At 35.4% G+C, this 21,492-nt stretch overlaps 2 protein-coding genes across 6 annotated transcripts in view; both read right to left on the reverse strand.

Moving 5' to 3' along the window:
* Nucleotides 1–12,397, reverse strand: part of LOC105343750 (regulator of G-protein signaling 12) — a 47,143-nt gene extending 34,746 nt beyond the window's left edge. For 4 of the 5 annotated variants that reach the window (XM_066068271.1, XM_066068273.1, XM_066068272.1 and 1 more), the window contains exons 1-2: nt 8,430–8,463; nt 5,732–8,061 (exon numbers count right to left, since the gene is read on the reverse strand). In XM_066068271.1, coding sequence (XP_065924343.1) covers nt 5,732–8,061; nt 8,430–8,448 — 2,349 coding nt within the window. In that variant the 5' untranslated portion in view covers nt 8,449–8,463. Of the gene's footprint in view, nt 1–5,731; nt 8,062–8,429; nt 8,464–12,238 lie in introns of those variants that run through there. The other variant, XM_066068270.1, reaches the window with a different exon arrangement.
* A 2,898-nt stretch (nt 12,398–15,295) lies between these two features.
* LOC105343751 (metal cation symporter ZIP14) lies at nt 15,296–20,201 on the reverse strand. The gene is made up of 7 exons (XM_011451221.4): nt 19,894–20,201; nt 19,460–19,634; nt 17,236–17,405; nt 16,990–17,118; nt 16,551–16,839; nt 15,985–16,172; nt 15,296–15,673 (listed from the first exon to the last, which is right to left on the reverse strand). Exons 1-7 carry the CDS (start codon nt 20,152–20,154, stop codon nt 15,524–15,526), a joined length of 1,362 nt encoding a protein of 453 aa, XP_011449523.3. The 5' UTR covers nt 20,155–20,201; the 3' UTR covers nt 15,296–15,523.
* Between the last annotated feature and the right edge of the window lie 1,291 nt (nt 20,202–21,492).

The raw sequence follows: 21,492 nt of genomic DNA on the forward strand, positions 1-21,492 counted from the left end.
CCCCGTTTTGTGTTACATAACAAAATGCTCTGGTTTACATTTTTAGGAGTTCTTAAATATATATATCCATTTACTATTATCTTATCCAAATTTAAAAAAGATAACCTTTTCTGAAATTTAAGAAACTGTGGCAATTTTACTTGCACTGTATGTAAAACATGTATGTAAAACCTTCAATAGTCTATGATAAAGAAAGATAACTCTTGCTGATTGAAGCAATTTTTGTTGCAAACCTATACACCAAAGTGCTATATTCTGAACTAAAACGCAGCGCTTCATTATGTTTTCTAATATGAATTGAAGATGTATATAACTATACATTATTTTCATATACATTTTGGATTTTTAATTTTATGCTGCGATGGTAAAATTTGGTTTTTTCTAATCCCTATGTCTAGTTTTCTTCATATCATGATTAGACATTTTATCAATTTTTGAAAAATCTAGCAGCGCTTCATCACGTAAAATTTGTTTCATGTGAATCGATTGATATTGACTTTGATGAAAATCAATATGAAATATTTTTAAAAATTTATGGCAAAATTAATAGCAGAGGGATATTACACCTTAAGAACCAAGATATAGATCAATCATCTGTTTTGTAATACTTCCTATGTATATATACATGTACATGTATTAGTTTGTGTTTTGTTCTATACTATTCATGTTCATGACTGTAGTATGGCTTAGTCTTATTTTAAATTACATTAAAAAATTGTCAAATATATGACTTGGAACCCCCACTCCCAAACAAACTCAAATATAAACTGTTCTCTCCCCCCCCCCCCCTCCCTATGTCTAGTTTTAATTTTTTAATAGCAGAGGGATATTACACCTTAAGAACCAAGATATAGATCAATCATCTGTTTTGTAATACTTCCTATGTATATATACATGTACATGTATTAGTTTGTGTTTTGTTCTATACTATTCATGTTCATGACTGTAGTATGGCTTAGTCTTATTTTAAATTACATTAAAAAATTGTCAAATATATGACTTGGAACCCCCACTCCCAAACAAACTCAAATATAAACTGTTCTCTCCCCCCCCCCCCCTCCCCCCCCCCCACCCCCCTCCTTGTCGAATAATCTATTAAAATCAAAATATAATTTGGGTGTCTAAAAACTTTTATAAACTGGTAAAAAATGTTATTCTTAAAAAAAATTACATTACACCTTGCATAATTGACAAATGATCTATTGAGATACGATCAGAGGTCATATTTCTACCTTGGGATCAATAAGTAGTATTCATTGACAAGTTAAAATTAATTAATAACAATAAATGATTCAAATTATAAATGTTTATACTCCACATTCATCCCCCCTCCCCCCCCCCCCCCAATCTAACCTGCTTATAAAGATTCAGTCTTCTTAATACATTCTTACATGTGTACAGTAGCAAATTTTAAATCATTTCTTGATTGCTTTTTCTCTCGTGATTCACATTAACATTTTGGAAATTGCTTAATTCAATTTTTAAGATTTATAAACAAAATGTTATATGCATCACTGCCATGTGCATTCACCTATTTGGGGCAATTGTAAAGTCTCCTAAACAAAGCAGTGACATCATTAGGCTAGGAATTACCCACATGGATCAAACACTACTGTATAACATATGAATAAGATAAAATACATTATTATTTCTAGTTCTAAAATGTCAGGGTGTCTCCAAGGGGGCATAATCTTACAATACAATTTTACGCGCAATGACACAAAGAGCAAAAATAAATTAAACGGTTTAGGGATGAGGATCTCAGATCTCAGAAGTTAACAAAATATACAGTGTATCATATCATTTCCTATTTCATAAAGGCGGGGGGGGATGGGGGGGGGGGGGGGTTTAAAGACAACACCTGGGGGTCATTAATGTACTTTACACCAGTTGATGCATCATAATGACTTTAGAAGATATTTTGTATTTTCCTGTTTCGTGGGGTCAGAACAGTCCCATAAGGTCATGACCTACATCGTATTTGATGCATTATAATACATTAAGAAAGAAATACTCCTTCCTTCCTATTATTACTCATATAAAAAATATAAGTGTCTACACTTACTTACATATGTAATACACAAATTTAATAAGAAATTGTTTATACAGGGTCAATATGGGGTCAACTCAACAGTGCATGCAGTCTGACAAATGAAAAAATAACTTTTGCAACTAAAATGACAGAAACTTTACAAATGCGATAGGATAGGTAACGATGATAAGCTTATTTAAATATTAAAAGATGATGATACAGTATGCTGTCAAAGGGAGATTACATTTAGAAAGTGAAAGTAGAACTTATATATATACATGTGTATGTATGCTGGCAGGAATCCCATGCTGGCATCTTATTAGATTGTGCTACTGCTACTACATGTATTATGCTTACCTAAATTGGTCAACATCATAATGATAATCCAATTAAAACACAATAATGAATTCCTTTAGCTGATCTTAACTACCGTAATCCTTTTCTGCATACGGAAAACACAGACATGTATGGATGGGTGTTGCTAAAACGCGGAACGGAAAACGGAATGGAATGGAAAATATCATCACGTTTATCGCTTAAAAAGGGTATAGACTGGCCAGAAACGATTTACTTTGCCCTGTGTATCTTTTATTTATATCTAATGAATGATTATCAACATGTTGCTATCTTATTAATATTCATATGAATGTCTATCAATTATAGCATTGTATTCATTCTGCTTTAGTTGAGTACGAAACGGAAAAATCAAATGTATACGAATTGTGAAACATTAACATGATTAAACGAGCAAATTAGCTATAACTTTTTACTTATTTCTCTTATATGGTATTGCTGGCATATTAGCGTAACGTACGCAGTTAGTGAAAGCGTTTTATGCGTGTTTTGAGTATTTTTATATTATTTTCAAATATGATGTACATGTATATACTTACATCAAAATTGAATTTTCGGTGTTCTAGACGATCTTTTATCATACAGACGATACAGTATCATTGAGATGGAAGAAAAAAACTGTAGGACTGACGACATTAAAAAATTAAAATACAGTAAACATTAAAATACCCGGTAATTTGTGAAACTAGTCATTTGTGAAACTAGTATTTTTAGCAATGCAATTTTGTTTACGTTTGCATTACAAAGCATGCAGTTGTTTATTCCAGCAGCTATATACATATGATCCGAATAGAGAGCTCTAGACGTTGCCTGGTTTGATTTTCCGATTATATATTGGGACTATAGTCTGTCGATCCCAAAATATTCATGCAGCACATTTGGACGATTTATAATGGAAAATGTTGACATCTTTTCTCCATTTGGAAGTCACTCAGAAGACCTTGCACAATTTTTCAACACTATCATCCGGGTCTGTTAAAATGCAAAACCCCGTAGACTTCTTTATTTTTTGCCGTGTATTTATACCAGCTGATAAGCTAGAGAGGACTTTTTAAAGAAAGAATAATGAGAATGTTTAATGCTTCTAAAAGAGAATCGCTTGAACCCTGGGGTATATATAAATATACAGCAAAAAGTGAATCGAGGATATTTTGGGACAGAATATAGTGGTCAATGCATGTACTGTTAATTTTGAGGAAATAAATATTCTTGAATAAATAATCTAATATTGCTAATCTTTCAAACAAAATTAAAAAGGTACATAAAGTATATCGTTTTAGCATACTTAACAAATCTATGAGGAAAATAACATTAGATAAGATTTTCCGTTTTCCTTCCGTTCCGTTTTCCGTTCCGCGTTTTAGCAACACCCATGTATGTATAGATGTGAACCCATCTAATCGAAGAGCTGGGTAAAACTAGTACCCGCTAATGAGACATGCAAACCTGTGTTGTGTACGTAACTTCAGACAAAGATCAGTCATTTGTAACATGCATGTATTTTTATGACCTATTCTTCAAATCCACTTGCACTATTTTATTAGGTAAATAACAGCTTTAAGGTGGTGCAGGACACCTGCATATTGTGATGTACATGTATACTTCCTATTGAGATAAACAATAAAGTATGTTGAATATTGATTAAACATTTACCCCCCAAATAATCTTACCTAACATTGAAGCGCAATGGGTTAGAGCGTTTACATGTCTGTAAGAGCATTGGGGTCCAAGGTGTATTTTTGGTAATTTACGAATTTTCATGGGGAGGGGGGGTCTGGACCCCTCACTCCCACCCCTTCTCTAAATCTGTGCACACGATGATGTTCATGTAGGCACACAGAAGCAAATCTAAAACCGGCAACCGCCACGGGGAGGGGGCATACTTTAATTTTTAATTTTGTTTTAAATAATTATATAGACCATTATACTTCCTATGACATAAAATGTTAAGATTATTGATTAACTGAAAATTCACTGCAAACAGTTCTACCCCAAATTGCACATAAAGTGCTGCTCATGTCACGATGTGTATTATCATATGGGCAGGGATCTCATCCTTCAGTTATGAAAATTATAATTTTTAAATGTATTACCGGAGTTTGCATGTAGCCTTCATTTTTAATTAAACTGGTACAAAACAGTGTTGTTTAGGGGCAAACACATGGTGCGGGTATTACTGTCTAATGACAGCATCTAGTTATATTTTAGTGTAAATAATATCCAACAAAATACTATCTTTGTTAATGTACCATAGTTGAATTTCCTTGGAAGTGAAATAAACATTACATTAAAAATCCAAAACCATACTCCTTTAATCATTTTTGTACTTCTCTACATCTAAATCATATTTCATTTTTGCTACATCTGAATCATAATATTTCATTTACATTTAACATTTCATTCTCTATATCTAAGGAAAACTGTTTGAAATCCCTATAGAAATTGACAAGATTGACAAGGCTGAAATCATTTTGAAATGATTCAGTTCCTACACATTTTAAGTCAACTTTTCTGCAGATGAAAATACACTTTCCTTAATCTAACTGTTTTCAAATGTACAGTTTAGCTAATAAAACATCAATTTTAAATCAAAAAGCTATAAAAAAGAATAATGTTAACTTTGTTCCTTGATCATACCTTTTTTGTTCTTTTTCTTCTCATGGGTTATTTCTTAATGAATCAAAACATAAGCATTATTGAGAGTACTGAGTCCACTGACTAGCAAGGGCTGACCTCAGACTTACAATTAGTTGTAGTCACCAGGGCTACCTTCACATATATGGAAGAATTGGCTGTTCTGTCGGTGTAGCAAACTCAGTTATCTTGCTGATGAAGTTCAGAACCTCAAAGCTCACTATTTACCACCAAACTAAGCTAAATTCATCACCATTGATCATGCTAATGCACAAAACTAACTCCCTGGTTTACCATCGAACTAACTCCTTGATTTACCACCAAACAAACTCTCTGAACCACAAAACTAACTTGCAGATTCAACCATCATACTAGCTAGCAGAAACAATTGGCAAAAAACAAGCTTTAGACCTGATTCAGTTTCTGACATTATAAATACTGATGGAAATCATGGATCATTGAGATGTTTGCACGCTGAGTATATTATTATATATAATAAATTGATACTCTGTACATGTGAATATTGATGAAGTATTCAAATTCCATAAAACTGTCATCCTGAAGAAATCTTCTACAACTTACCTTGAAATGCACTTACCTTACAACACTGTAAATTGGAGGATGCACCAGGATTCTTGTTTAACAACAACTGAATTTCATTCTGCTGTTAAGCATAAGAGTGTTTCTGAAATAAAGATAAATTTCCCTCACCTTTGCAAGCAGAGAGTATCCCTCAGAGTAGCGTCTGGTCACATCAGCTGGAGAGGATATCCGCAGGGCATGGTCCTGTTCAAACCTCTCGATCAATCCTCCCATTCCACTGGTATTATGAGGAAAATCGAAGTCATCCGCATCAGACTCTGGATGATGGTTCACTACAGGTGGAGCTGATGGAGAGCGCAGAAGGTGGAAAGGTGGAAGATGAGCTCTGGGGCTCAGTTTCTTGTCATTCAGTTCGACTTTCTCCACTTTGCTGCTGTTGAATGGGGTTGTAAAACTATCTTCTGATGTTCTTGGCGGAACAGACACTGGTCTCTGTAGATCTGAATGGGAGAAAGATCGATACATTTCACTGTCTCTGGAAGTGTTGGATTCATGATCACTGTCATTGGTATGAAGAGAGTTGTTTCCTCGATTCAAGTGACCAGAATAAGATCTTGAGGTGTTCAATGGATCTGGCATGGCTCTGATGTTGAATTTATCCTTCCTCTTGTTTAAAGTGGAGCAATCATCACTACTGTTAGATCTATTCAATCTTCTGAACACACTAGAGGGAGCTGGCATCAGTTGAGAGTCACGCAGTGGTGTTGGCATGGTCTGCACCCCTGGAGAACAATGTTGGACTGGTCCCTCTTTCAGGGGGTAGCTCTGATTCTGCCATGCTGGCTGGGGAGGGGTGGGTGCTGGGTTATCTGGGGGTCTGGGAGGGGCAGCTGCTGCCTCTGCTCCATATACATGACCAGGGTCGTCCTTGCCGAAACCAAGACCACTATCACTATTGCTGCTGTTGCTGGCACTCCTTCTTGGTGCCCTCGAAGGATCTGCAAAGGCCTGAGATAAGGCCACTTCATTATCATTGGAGGTGCCACCTGGGCGGTCCTTGTAAAGATTGGTGATAGAGACAATAATAGGTGTGGCCGATCTTGGAAACTCCGAGCAATGGCTCCTCTCCTGGTGATGGCGGTCTGGAGCAGAGGTGCAGGTGATTCCAAAAGTCTTAGCTTTTTCAGCATGAATGTTGTGAGATTTCATCTCGGGGTTCACCATGAACACATGACATGACCCACTAGATGCGGGTTCATCTTCTTGACTAGCTGTTTCCTCATCACTCATCTCATCATCGTTCACACTATGAAGAGTCACGATTCCAAAGAACCTTTTATCATCAGGAGAGACCCCACTGAAGGACAATCTGTCTACAGGGTAATGGGCCACAGTGGTTCCCATGGCGTTAGTCAGCTTTACCCCTTCCTGCGAGACTTCCATCAAAACCAGTGTATGGATCTTCTGTTCCACCCTCAACCTCCTGACCGCATTGCGAATAGTCTGCAGGCGGATGTGTGGTTTGTTGGCATCCCTGGGCATTTCCAAGGAACCAACATATCCGACCACCACCCTCATGTCATGGAAGCTACAATTCAGCAAACTTTCCTCATCATCACCATCATCTTCATCATCGTCCATGGCAATAAATGCATTGTTCGCAGAGTTGGCTTGATGAGCTGAGGTTTTGAGGAAGGATGAGATCCCTGGTGCTATGAATGAGCCATGAAGTGCACCACTTGACTGAGATTTCATGTGTTTGTTATGTTGACTGCTCTTATGGTGAGAAGATTTAGCACTCTGGGAGGTGCTTTTCACTACTGCTTGCTTAGTTCTGGGCAGCTGTAAAGAAAGAGGATCATGGGTCTTGAATCCATGCTTTTCAACAGAACCTGAATATTTTGGTGTGCTAAGACTAGAACTTGATGAACTGGAATAAACATTTTCAGCTCCGACTGGCTCATGTAATCTCATCCGTGATTGGCCTGATTGAAATTTCAAGTCACTTTTTGACCAATGAGGGTCCTTGTGTTTGTATTCATTGTGCGTATGCTTGTCCTTTTGATTACACTCTGCCAGAACTTTCTCTCCATGACGATTGGACGCGTGGCGAGGGCGGACTCTGTTAGGATACCTGGCTTTGTTCCTGTGGTGATACTCGTCGTCCGATGACTCGGAACTGTTGTAGTTTTCTGCCACTTGGAGGGTGAGGGTTCCGGTGGACATCCCCACCATCCTAACCACGTCATCATGCGGGTACTTAGTAACATTCTGATTATTGACAGACACTACGTAATCTCCAGTCTTCAGTCCAGCCACATCAGCGGGACTTCCTGGAACAATCACACTTAACACACAGGGATGTTGTCCAGAAATGGTGAATCCATACCCTGACTTCCCGCGAGTGACATCCACTGTCTTTATGCCGTGAATTGGTCTCTTCTTCCGCCTTTTAGGGTGGCTGGCCTGAGGCCCAGAATGCGGGTACATTGTCAGATCTAACAAAGAGAATAATGCATTTGTTAAGATTGCATGTGATAGAATGGCATGTTACACTGTAGACTGTCTTTAAACTGTTTGTATTACATGTCCACTTACAGATAATATTTGAAGCAGTATTTATAAATAAACAGTGATGTGCATTATTCTAACACAATATTCTGTTTTCTTGTTCATGTTGTTTGCATGCAAATTTCTATGGCAGTTTATGACACCCCTAATATAAATGTTGTTCAGTTATCTCTTCAGTGAAACGTTCTATTATCAGGCACAGTAGTCATTCCTGAAATCAGTAACAACATGCTAAAAAAAGTAATTCATACATCCATAATTATATTTCAAATTATCACCATTAACAATGTCATACCTTTCAAAGAGAATAACATCCCTCCTAATTCTTAAAATTCCAACAACAAAATGAACAATGTTGAACAAGTGCAGACATTTAATGAAATTAAAGGAAATGTTCATGAAGGGTTTTACAACAAAGACAGATGTAAGGTTGTGCAAGAGAACAATGGGGCCTATACCTATGGAATTAAAATTTCAGCAGGTATACCGAAGTCCAAGGGACACTAATGAACAAATCTAATAATTCCGTACTCTCTCTGGCTGTCATCAGCACGTTTACCTGGATTATATATACCTTTAATAAATTACCTGTGTACCTTACCACCCACATGTATGATATTAAAGTAAACTGTTTTGGGAGGGGGGTTTCTTGGTCAATGTATGGAAAAATTGCTGTCAAGCTACACTAATATAATCTCAAAAAAATACACACTGGGTTTTTATATAAATCTCATTTTTTATATTTTTATACAGATCATTAGCTTTAATATGCATTTTAGCATTTAAATAAAATGATAGTGAAATATTTGTTTGAAAATTGGATTGCCTGCTTGGATTGATATTAACCTAAATGCTGTAGTTTTTTTATGATGGGTCTGTGGGACTCCTGTGTAGACCTGTAAGATGATCATTACAAGATGTGTACAAGAACTCTACATGTCAAACAAAGAACCCCACTCAATACACGGCTCATCTGTGTACATTAATGTTCTTAATCAACACAGACATTCCAATCAACCAGACCAAATATCATTTCAACAATCTCTGTTCAACCTATATTAATAGTCATCCTACAATTAACTGAATTTATAACAATAAAAAATTTTAAAAAGTTGTTTACTCGTATTAATACATAGTGATTTTAGTAACATCAATATGTATCTCAGTAAAGTGTATTTTTCTATCATCCATTGCATTCATACATATTTAATATTAAAGGTGTAGTTGCAAGTAAACATATGAATTCATGATATTGCTACTGATAGTTCTAGAATAAATGCATCCTTACTGCAAATGGGGGTAGTGGATCTTAAAATTTACAGTTGTGTTTGGGTAACATGTAAAACTGAAAGTTAAATATCCACAACCCAGAATAATGTATAAATTCAACAAGTCAGAAGAAAACAGGGACCAGCTAAAGTTAGGAATTAACTGCATTAAGTAGTTAATCCCATTTACCAACATGATCAATGTTATCACAATCTGATCCAGCAAGACTTGGGTAATGACCAGATCTGACATAACGTCTAGCTGTCCCACCGATGTAGTCAGGCCTGACAGACATGTACACTCAATCAGAGCAGGAAGAAACCTGTTATCTGTACATCCATCTTGTAGGAAAATGTCACATTTACATAAAGAATCGAATGAAAAGACAAATAACTGGTACGTTGAACCCAGTGATGTATACAAGATACATTAAATGCAGACATGCAATGTAAAATAAAATCAATGCACTTTCTCCTCACAAACTGTCTATGTAAATACTAACAAGTATCTATCAGAAATTTACTTTAAAACATATAACAAAATCATTCAGTAGCAATAAAGTTGTAGTCTGTCTAAAGCCATCCTCTAGGGCCTGAAGAAAGAAGTAAAATAGTAGGGGATAGCTTTATATATATCCAGATGAATTAAGTTGTTTTAACATGAATTGATAAAATAGAGCACTTTCAGCTAGTTGGCACTTTTCAGAGGATATGATGATTATAGTGTTGTATATTATTTAGTAATATTTACTAGATGTCGCATTGACTCTTTTATTAATCATATAAAGTTTCATTTCAATTCCAAAATTTGGGTGCTTGTGCCTCTCTTTTAATATAATATGGACTTTTATGGAGTATGCTCCATGTACTAAGAGGTCCATGTACTAATACTATATTAAGATACCAAGCATCAGAGTAGACTAAATTTGGATTAGATTCATTCAAGATCCTGGGCCATCTGTCACACAGACTTTTTTTTTATATTTACTTGAACAAACATAAGTCCTAGCATCCCTGTCCTTCAATATTGAGATATCACATTGACGTCCATTGTATATCATCACATTGACATTCATTGTGTATCATCCTCTTTTATCATACTGGTGCATTCAAATGCAGAAGATGAGAAGTGAGACTACCTTATTAAACCCTTTTGCTCATACCATGTAAACATATACCAACCATATTTTAACATGACAATGTTGAAGTTCAAGCAGCTCTTTACATTGTTTCACGAAAACACATAAAATAATCTATTTTTTTTCTCTTTTTCATCTATGGGAACAAGGACTTGTCCTTATGATATATCTAGTATGTATTATGTCTCAAAGTTAAACCTCTATGCATGACCATACTTGCCAACTCACCCGATTTCGTCGGGTCACACCCGATTTTTCAACCCTTCACCCGATTATCTTTTATGTCCCGGCGGGTCATGCTTTTCACCCGATTTTTGTTGAACAACCCGAAAATCTCCCGATTTCCGGGTTTGGTTCGTAAATTACGTTGCGCGTTTGACTTCCAGTTAGGAACCCAAGCTGAGCTTTATGTACATGTAAACAATGCCGATGGCTGTAACAGACACATTAAGTGTAATTATTATCGTGAGTTGTTTTGACTAAGCGAAGGTTTAAATCACTAAGTGTGATGGCTTCCAATAAGAAAATTAAGGTCTTCATCAGGGCCAGCGGAATCAAAACCAACAAAAAGAAAACGATATTTTTGTACCTATATCAACATATCTGGGAAAATGAATTCCGTTAGGTAAAACAAAGTAATCGAGTACAAAACCAGGCTTTTGTGTTCTATGTAACGCACATTTGAATATTGGATTTTGTGCCCAAAATGATCTGCCTAAACATTCAAAAACGCTAAGTCGTGTATAGAATGCTTTTTAATACACAAAAGTCTTCCAAGTCACTTACAACTTTCATGCCATCATTTACAGAGTTCAAAAGCAAGGTTATTGTAGCAGACACTCTTTTTGCATTTTTTTTTGCGGAACACAACCTACCTTTTTCTGTGTCAGTTCACTTTTCAAAATTCAAAATCAGCAACTGTTAGTTAAAAACTTCTTTGCAATAAAGTATTACACATAAGTTTTAACACATATTTCTATTGTATGTACCTATGAAACGCATGGTAAATATGTCGTGAATGTCGTTAGGCGCGATGACCAGATTTTTTACTTTCCAAATCTGGTCATGACCAGATTTTCACATGTTGGAGGTTGGCAAGTATGTGCATGACCAAGGCCAATATGCATGTTCATTCCCCTTCCATCTGGAGAAAGCAATGTGGACTTTATACCGTGGCTTGAAACAATGAATCCTAATAGGATAAATATCACTTCATTGTTGTATAATGAATATGAATGTACACACAGATATTTTTGACAGGACAGAGAATCATAGGTGGTTCTATAATTATATGGTGTACAATACATTTAACATTATAGATCTGATTCTACATGTAAATACACATATAATTGTGCTACTGGCTATTTTCCAAATACTATCTAACATTAGGTTTAAAAATACAATGATGGAATTATAGCACAGAAGATGGGATTCATTTCAACAGCAGAGAAAATTCCAACTGTGGTTATGTGATCATGTTGGCCAGATTGTATCAAGAATAAATAAACATGTGAGAGGGTTCTTTCTTCTTCACATTCTATTCAACGAATATAACCAACAATTTTCAATTAAAATTGTCATACATAATTTGCTACTGACAGTCTAATTTCAAAAAGTAAACAATATTTTTAAACCGATCCACGCACCTGTTGGCGACTGTAACACAATAAATATGCTGATTGCTGTGTTATACTTACAGAGTTAAGCCTTCAATCCTGTCTTATAAACTTTTTCATAATCAATGCCGTAGGTAAATGATTAAGAAATAGTAAACATAAGAAATTTAACACTCTCACAGTTCCGATTTGATGTTATTTTGGTTCAATATGGACGATGGCTTTGTCACGTGACAAAATTTTCATGCTTTCATTGGCTGCGACAGAACAATCAACTTACACGCGCGTATTTTAATTTTTTCCCTTCTGAGTTTCTCATTTTCTCATTTGACAGAGTAGTTTATTTCTTAAATTCATTTGAAGATGTGGTTTCAAAGGAAATGTATACATGTATGTAAATAGTCTTATTTTTAGTTTTTTAGTATTGCTGAGTCAACTTTCGAGGCATGTGGAGGAATACTTGCATGTATTTTTTATAAACAAGACTCAACATGAACTGATGAAAGCTTTTACAGGCGTACAAGTAATACTGTCTCTACATCAATCATGAAATATTCAGATTTAACCATGTTCCGATTTTAAAATGTTTGATTAACCCCTACTTTCCCTTGCAGATGCAAAGTACGTGCAAGATCATTCTACGTACGCTAGGTGTTGCATGTTGATTGAACACACACATATATATATATCAAATGGATTAGACACAGGTTTCTAAAGTAACTTAGATAGTCTTCTCCTAATAATGACTTTTATAAATATTGCCAGCAATATATATGAATACATATAAACACACATGAATAAACACTCTACTACATACATATGATATTCGACATTATAAACAGTGATAAATTTAGATATTTTTAAGAAACGACCACATTCACTCAAGAAAATTTGTACAGTCTTGAAATTTTCAGAATTTTTTGTATTTGTCAAAGAATCATCCCCAATGATAGCAAATGTGCATTTATAATGTGTACATAACGTAATGTCAATGGCTTATTCATTAAAGAATTCCGTAAAGCACTGTTCCAACCTGGGCACTTCAGTGATTTATAATTTGTAAATTATAATATTTAGGGAAACGGATTAATATAAGTGCTTACTTGTTTCCGAATCCTTGCCTAAATATTGTGTATCATTGTATATATATGTTGTACGTTGTATTCATAATGAACTATGGTTTACACTAATTCCGTGCTATCAATATCGTATACTTTTTACAGACCAAAAACTATAGGCATTTAATAATATGCATCCTCTATATTTTAGAAAGCCACATGAACAATTTGGACTGTCTGTTAAATTACAGCGGAATAAATCAGAATTTAAAATACAGTTGTGTCTTAATCGTATGTGAGTTAACAATCTTTTTCCAAATGAAAGATTTCAAGATTTCCGAGGATTTAATCATTGTATAAAAATTTTGAAAATATTTTAATAGAGGTTGCCTCCCTTGTATTAAGACCTGGGGCATTCCATCTTCTGACAGTATCAGAAATAAATGATTTTATTAAATAGTTCTAACCTAAAATTTGGAAAAGGCTATAATTAAGAGAGTTCCTATTTGTGTAACTTGAAACACTTGCCTCTTGTATCAGGCAGAATGTTTTGTACAGTGTCTGTGTATATAAGTATATAGGTACTAAGTTATTGTGCATTTTGTACATAGTTACTAATTAGTTATCAATTTAGCTATATTTCTGCTATGTTTCAAAGGTTCTCAAACTGTTTCAAAATAAATTAATTTTCTTGAAGCACTGATTATAGTTGTAAGGCCTCTTACTATTCTTGCAGCATGCAATTGAACCCTTTCCAGTTTTTGTGTGTCCATCTTTGTGCAACCAGCCCAAAGTTCAGCAGCATATTCTAATTGTGGTCTAATAAAATATACATGCATTTGTGATAGAATATCCATTAAAGATTTAAACTTTTTTAATAACCCCAATTTTTTTGTAAGCTTTTTAAGCAATGTTATCAATACATTCTGACCAACGTAAGTTTGAGGATAACTGAATAAGATGTTTGTGTTCAGTAACATATTCTAACTGACAATTTTCAAAAAATAGATTAGGAAAATGATATAAATTTTTCAAAAATGGAAAATTACAGCTTCGGTTTTCTGTGGATTAAATTTTAACAACCATTTTTTGACCATTCATCTATATAATAATTTGAGATCATGATTAAAATTTTCCTCGATAAGATTAATATATATTATCTGAACATTGTTGTAAAAAGTTGTCATTAGGATATAATCTACATACCGATATCAAACGTGGCGACTAGATCTTTTGATTTTTAATACGAAGATGTATTTGCCACGTTTAAATCCAGCGGTTTTTAAAAAAAATATTATTTAGATTTTAGTCTAAGTGGGGCTTTATTTGTAGCTGTTTTTATCCTTTCAGATGTTGTTTTTATTTTGTTGTCCTGAAGAAAGGACAGGTCGACCCGAAAATTTTGACAATATATAATTTACTTTATAGTTCGTGTCGTTGGTTATTTCCTTATTCGCTACAGTGCATTTATTTTTGAAAGTAAATGGTGATACACACCAAATAGTAACTACATGTATGCGTCTAGAGTTCTTTTGAATCAAGTAAATAACGTAAACGAGTCAATGTTATTCCCTATAAAAATTAATAACCAACACATCAATCCTCCAGAGAAGAATTCCTTGTTTAGTACAAAGCATATCAGTAAGACATGAACGGATTGAAATAAAATACAGGATAGGATATACATAGGTCATGTCTGTTGTCCAATCCTATTGAATTTATTCAGTCTGTTGTCCAATCCTTTTGAATTTATTCAATAAAATAAGTTTAAGTTAAATAAATTACAGCATTCAGGAAACAGAAGGAGACATTTAAGTGTAGGTAAAGGAACAAGAGTATATAGGATATGTATCAAACATGTACTAAACACACATTTATAAATTATCATATTTCATTTAAACACGGCATGCATTGATCGATTCTTCTTCCCTGTGATGCTTCCGCAAAACGTTCGTTTTTGGACGAGCCAGAACAAAGAAAGTGAAGGTTTGTCAAAAAAAGTACACTAACATTGTATGTGATGAACTGCACATATTTCCCCATCTCCTTAAATTGCAAGTAAAACTGAGAAACACGAACCTCCGATTGACATTTATTTTTATAAAATATGTACTGTAATGTTATATATTACATGTATATTCAAATAACAAAAATGCTGGTAATACTTTGAAAACACAATAAGTACAAAATACAGCGTACAAGTATATGATTGTCAAAATAAATGAAAATTATGAGCATATCTATACAGGCTCTCTCTCTCTCTCTCTCTCTCTCTCTCTCTCTCTCTCTCTCTCTCTCTCTCCACCATTCAGACTTGAATTTCTCCCCCATACTGGACAAGACATAGGATGATTAAGAAACCAATCACTATTCCCGAATTCTGTATAACGAACACTAGCAACATATTTTCTGATCCGCTCCTCTCCGCCTCAGCTAATTGTTCTTTCATTTCAGGAATCTGTAGAATAAAGAGACGAGACTCATTAAATTCATCTCACGAAAACGTGATAATGTAAAACGTGAATTTTTATTATTATCTACCTTTGAAATAAAATAAGAAATACCCCCCCCCCCCCCCAAAAAAAAATGAGACATCCTGGTTTGTCTAAATCAAAGTTTCCAATATGCATTTAGTTATCTTTGGTTTTTCAAGTTTAACGGATCCGCTGTCTCTATCCGTGTGAAGCCGATAGTCAAGCACCATTCGCTATCTTAGATACTGTACTGATGTACGTATTAATTTACATACTTTCTAATCATTGAACTAACCATGTCTGCTAATGCAATGTATACGAATATTCCGCCCGCCAGTCCAAATATCCACTGGTTGGCACTGGTGGCCTCCCCTACTATGATTCCTATAACGAGGCCGATGTAACAGATAACTGCCGCGATAAAGTTATAAAACAGCGCCCTCTTCATAGACAGTCCGGCGTGTAGGAGGATGGCTATGTCTCCTATAGTAAAACAAAACATATAGCATGTTATTATTTATGAGATTAAGTTCCATTGATGTGTTTATTTGTTATCATGAACGAACCTTAACCTATCACTTCATTACAGAGTGTTCGAAACACGAGCATAGAACGCTGTGTCCTGTTTTTTTTTTCAAACCACGAACTACGTTTGAAGTGTAAAAGAAACATTTGGTGAAATAAGGTGAACTTTCATGTATTAAGCTTGGGCTATAGATAAACTCCAAAAGATGCTTATTTTGGCAATTTAAAAAGGACATCTTCGCTGACCAAGTGATTCTATTTACCTCACCTTAAGAGAAGTTGTACGCAACAGAATCACTTGGCTATAGCAAAGATGAACTAAAGCAGAACTCTAACCTAATTCATGAGGAAGTTCTTCGCACAGCACAGCCAGGGACACACTAATCCCTAGAAAGGTGTTTTCTGTGAACGCTGCTCCGATGGACAACCCGTCTACAAAGTTATGAATGGCGTCCCCAATGAGCAAGATCCATGCCACGGGGGCCACGTCTCCATTGCTGCCCTTCCCCTGGCCGACAGGCAGGTGCGAGTGAGTATGGCCGTGGGTGTTGTTTGAATTCACTGCCAGAAGTTCTTTGCTGTTTTCTTCGCTCACTTCCACGGAATCATTGTCGGATTTCTTTTTCTGTTTACATAAAAATTATAAGATTATAAAAATAAAATTATAAGATACATAATCATTTAAAAGATGGCGGTATAAAATAACGCGTTTAACAAAAAAAAAAAAAATGAACGAAATCGTGTTTGGATGCTTTAGAAGCTGCCGGGTATCAACCTTGTGGTTATCAAGGACAAACTTCAGAAGGCGCTCAGCCACGAATACGAAGTACGCCCCACCAATGACTGTGGCCATTTTCCAGCTATAATCAGGAATCGGTCCGTCTTTTCCTGTAAGATGCATAGACTGAAATGAATTATTGGCTTGTTCAATGTTCATGAAAGGTTTGGGAGTTTCTTTTAAACAAGAAACGAATAAGTCATTTGTTAAAACAAGATGTTAATGTGTTCACGTGGTGTGTACCTCTGGAATGAGTACTAAAAACCCGGTAGATCCGAGTGTTCCAACTGCTAAAGCGACACAGAACATGAGGATTCTTCGGAAGGCCTTTGTATTCATACACGGCCCCAAGAAGACTCCGATGTTTGAGATCAGTACAACCAAAGTGACAAATCCAATACCATAGCCCCATGCTGAAAATAAAGCCGAGAAATATGTTAGTTAACCGAGCGCCATCATCGCAATAAACGACTAGTAGGTACTATACTAGCTAGGCGGACTCCAGGCAGTGGCTTGAGACGATGACCGAAAGAGTGTTCGAATATTATACATACATACAATGATACAAAGATTTACAGTAAATAGTGACACGTGTTGCTGTGCAGTGCAAATGTTTTTGAGATGATAACGAAGCAGAAGTAATAATCCTGTGTAGTAACCTCTGTTCACATATTTTGTAACATAGATAAAAAAGGTTGTTTTTCTGTTTTCAATTAGCATCCCCACATTGTTACTCTAAAAAAAGGTGAAAAATGAAAAGCAACTTTTAAATTTTTTTTTTAATTTCTAATTTAATGTTCGTATCGAAATTCGTTTCCAATGTCAACAAACAATATTTTGAAGACATGGAAGAATATGTAATTTATGGTAGAAAGAATAAAATATAGTGAATATAAAACCTCAAATATGTCCAAAAAAATTTGAAAAGTCAGTTTTCAAGATGTTTATATAAATCTAAACATCAAACTCAAGAGTCTTGATAAAAACACAGTACTTTAATTTTCAAATAGTGTCTTTTCAAGGTTCCCAAACACTCCAGACTCAAGTACGTATATCAAATCAGCACGAACTGTTTTCTTCTACAATCTTATTATTACAAAGTGAGATTTCTTCCATGTTTATATATATTCATGTATATATATCAGTTAGTTTTTAGAGATATTTTGATTCTCAAACATTTATTGCAATCAACTGAGCTAGGAAATTATTAGCTGCAGGTCTGTAGCTCCCTGTCTGAAAAAACATTTCAGACATGTCCAAACATGTCCATCCCATTTTTCAGACCGGGGGATACAAACCCGCAGCTTAGAAATTATAAACTATTTTTACCACACTGATGAAAAAATTATATATTAAGTTACATGCAGGGTGTAGAGACTCCAATATATTTTTTTTCTTTATTATGTATGCGTCCTCGTTTTTAATTTTTTCAAGAAAATGTGATTAAAATTAATTCACGGATTTTAATAAGCACCATTTTGGGTTGGTATAGTGATTAGAATTCTGTTTGTAACATTACATCAGAAGTCAGTATACATACACTAAATTCAGACTTGAGAAACTTTATACTCAGGTGGTTTGAGCCTTGGATACAGAAGTTGTAAAGATTTGCTTTCAATCAAACAAACATTTCCCTTTAAATTTTTTTTTCTAACAGCATGCTGCAGATTTGCACGTTATCATATAAATTAAGCGGTCAAGAGAAGGCTTTAAAATTTGATGCAGTATTGAATTTTCTTAGTTAGCTAGATCTGTGTCGCTGAATATGTCTTTACTACACCGTATATAACGACACAGAGCAGGTAGAGTTCTATGTAGTGTTTTCTAATCAATTCCTGAGGGTTTTACTACGTCTTTACTGAGTTAAGGACACTGGGTTCTGTATGTGTACAACAGTACTTCAGATTTCTACGTCTCTAATGTTCTTTATCACATGACACCTGTAAACTTTTTGGACTAAAATTTGCAGAACGTTGATCTGTGTTTATATAAGCCAGAGATTTTAAATTGATCTTAGAGCCATTTTAACAAGACCTTGGACTTTCAGTAGAACGTAACTATCTATTTCTTGCGTCAAAACAAGTTAAAAATGACGCTGGTTTCAAGCGAAATATACACCCGTGACCGATTGCGTAGTCTTAGCTCAAAAGCCAGACAAATCTTGTTTCAAAGAGCAATGGCTGAGTGGCCTTCGATGAAATACACAGACCTACGTCACATTGCTGTCTGACACCAACTACCCAAAGTCCAAGCTCCTATATTTAGGGATAAGAGTTGTACATATGCATATTGTACACGTATCATCGCCATGTTCTGTTACGCACGCTATATATTTAAATGCCTTTTCACTTATTTATTAAAAACGGCCTAAGACCCTATATATAGTCATATGAAAACAAGTTTTTGACCTACATTGCACCCAAAATATTTCTTTGATCGTATTACATATATTTTTTACGCGCTTTACCTTGGCCAATGGGCGGTTTCTCAGCGTGTTCTTGGACTATGGTGTTGCCTTGGCAACAGTCCTCTGAGTGAATTTTCAGCAGCAGCTGGGGACAGACCGCGGACAGTGTGGACGCGTTAATCTGGCCCCCTCCCGTCGACGCCTCCTCAAAAATCTGAGAGTACGTTTGGCATGGCTGAAAATAAACACAATGCACGTGTTCTGATAAATACTGACATCAGCACCTAGTCTAATGACTTCATATAATTACATCGTATTAAATCCATTAATCCAAGGATAAAAACTGACAGGAATTATCTAGGTTTATATCATGAACACCCTGAAGCTAAGTTACCCTTGAAATCAAGATCAACATCAGTCGATCACAGACTGTACAGTTATATTCACATGCAAAAGGAAACAATTTTTTTTACGCATAATGCTGAAGTACTCACACACGAGCCATTCTTCCCTGCAAGGAGGTCACCGTTCGTTGTGACAGCCTGTCCCGACTGTACGCCTCTCCCCAGGCTGATAAACTCCTCCTGGGAGAGGGATCCCCCGCTACCATGCCACTCTATCAGTTTCTCCAGGGCACCCTGAGACGCAGACACTGGGTTCTCGCCAGAGAGACACAGCAGAACGAGGACAAAAACAATTCCCCCATCCATGCTTCGCCTGCCCCGTGTGTTATTCACATATGCAGAAGGAAGCATTTAACCGCGTGCACAGTCGTACACTACTCTTTGCTTATAAAGCCGTTGACCTCCTTTTTTAAAGTTGAACGATGACATAAGTGTATGAATGTAGTCTGATCTTGTTTATTTGTATTTCTTATCCATTCAGGTCAGCACTGATTCAAACAATATCTTTTTCTGATACGACACTGTCTTGGTTTCTATTTGCGAATCTTTGGAACACCTGATAAAAAAAATCTGTTTACGTACATTGATATTTTACTTATGATCCGTCTTAGACGACTTTTAAAGACATTACCCCGGCTCTCTTGAATTAATGTACCGGTATATGTGCTACTCTAATGAAAACAATTGTGAAACGATGATAAATCTTTATTTACATGCAGTTTGCAAAAAAAAAAAAAGAAGAAGAAAAGAAAAAAAGATGACATTATTACCAGATTAAATAAAATAATTAAGTTTTAGTTTAAAAAATATGTATTTTCGTCGTAAAAATCCCTGAATCAACCATCAGTCGACTGAACAATGACCGATCAATTTATCAGGTTTGGGTTTTCTCAAATTGTTACTGAATTTAGACAGTGTTTGCACCGTGATTTTTCCAATGAAGTTAATTGAAGCATTAATAGTTTCTAATATACTACTTCTGCGATTCACTTTATTTTGTTTTGAATCTATACTGACTAAAAGAATCAGCTACCTCTTTATGAATGTGTATCATACGAGTATCGCATTATTAAAGTTCATGCAAGAGCACGCATACTTAAATTTTTTCAGAACATTTTTCAGAGTGCAATACATGCTTCAGTAGTGTGATCATAATATACATTGTACGCACTGTGTACATGGAAATATTCGCCCCTATCTTTTTATTTTCGCCCCTTTTGGCTTTGTTATTATAGTGGGTGGATTTAAGACTGGCCGAATTCTTATGTCTCAGATTATCTCTCTGTAATCAGAACTGTGTCGGGGCGAATTCAAGACGGGGCGAAACTGCTTGTAGTAGGGCAAAAATTACACAGAGCGAAAATAACCCTGCGTACAGTTAATATGCATCGTGATCATTAGATCGACACCCCTCTCTCTCTCTCTCTCTCTCTCTCTCTCTCTCTCTCTCTCTCAATGGGATTTTGTACACACCTGTGCGTGAATTTTATTGGTACAGGTACATGTATAACGTGGAATTTAACTGCCTATAACCAGAGAAAAGGTTAAAATTAAACGGAACACATGGGTTCTGATATTTATACTTAGAAGTACCGAATTTAAATGCACTTGTACCTAATCTAGTGCAGTTTGACGATGATGGATACGGTCTAGTCGCACTTGGTTTAAGCGGTTTAGAGGTCATAAAAG

This window comes from Magallana gigas, chromosome 8 (genome assembly GCF_963853765.1).
Source record: "Magallana gigas chromosome 8, xbMagGiga1.1, whole genome shotgun sequence".
Classification (NCBI taxonomy): domain Eukaryota; kingdom Metazoa; phylum Mollusca; class Bivalvia; order Ostreida; family Ostreidae; genus Magallana; species Magallana gigas.

Coding starts and splice junctions, on each gene's coding strand:
- LOC105343751 (XM_011451221.4), bottom strand. CDS start 20,154: ATGCTTCCTTCTGCATATGTGAATAACACACGGGGCAGGCGAAGCATG. Junction 17,119..17,235: donor TTTTAGTACTCATTCCAGAG/GTACACACCACG, acceptor AATTCATTTCAG/TCTATGCATCTTACAGGAAA. Junction 16,173..16,550: donor AGAACTTCCTCATGAATTAG/GTTAGAGTTCTG, acceptor GTTTTACTATAG/GAGACATAGCCATCCTCCTA.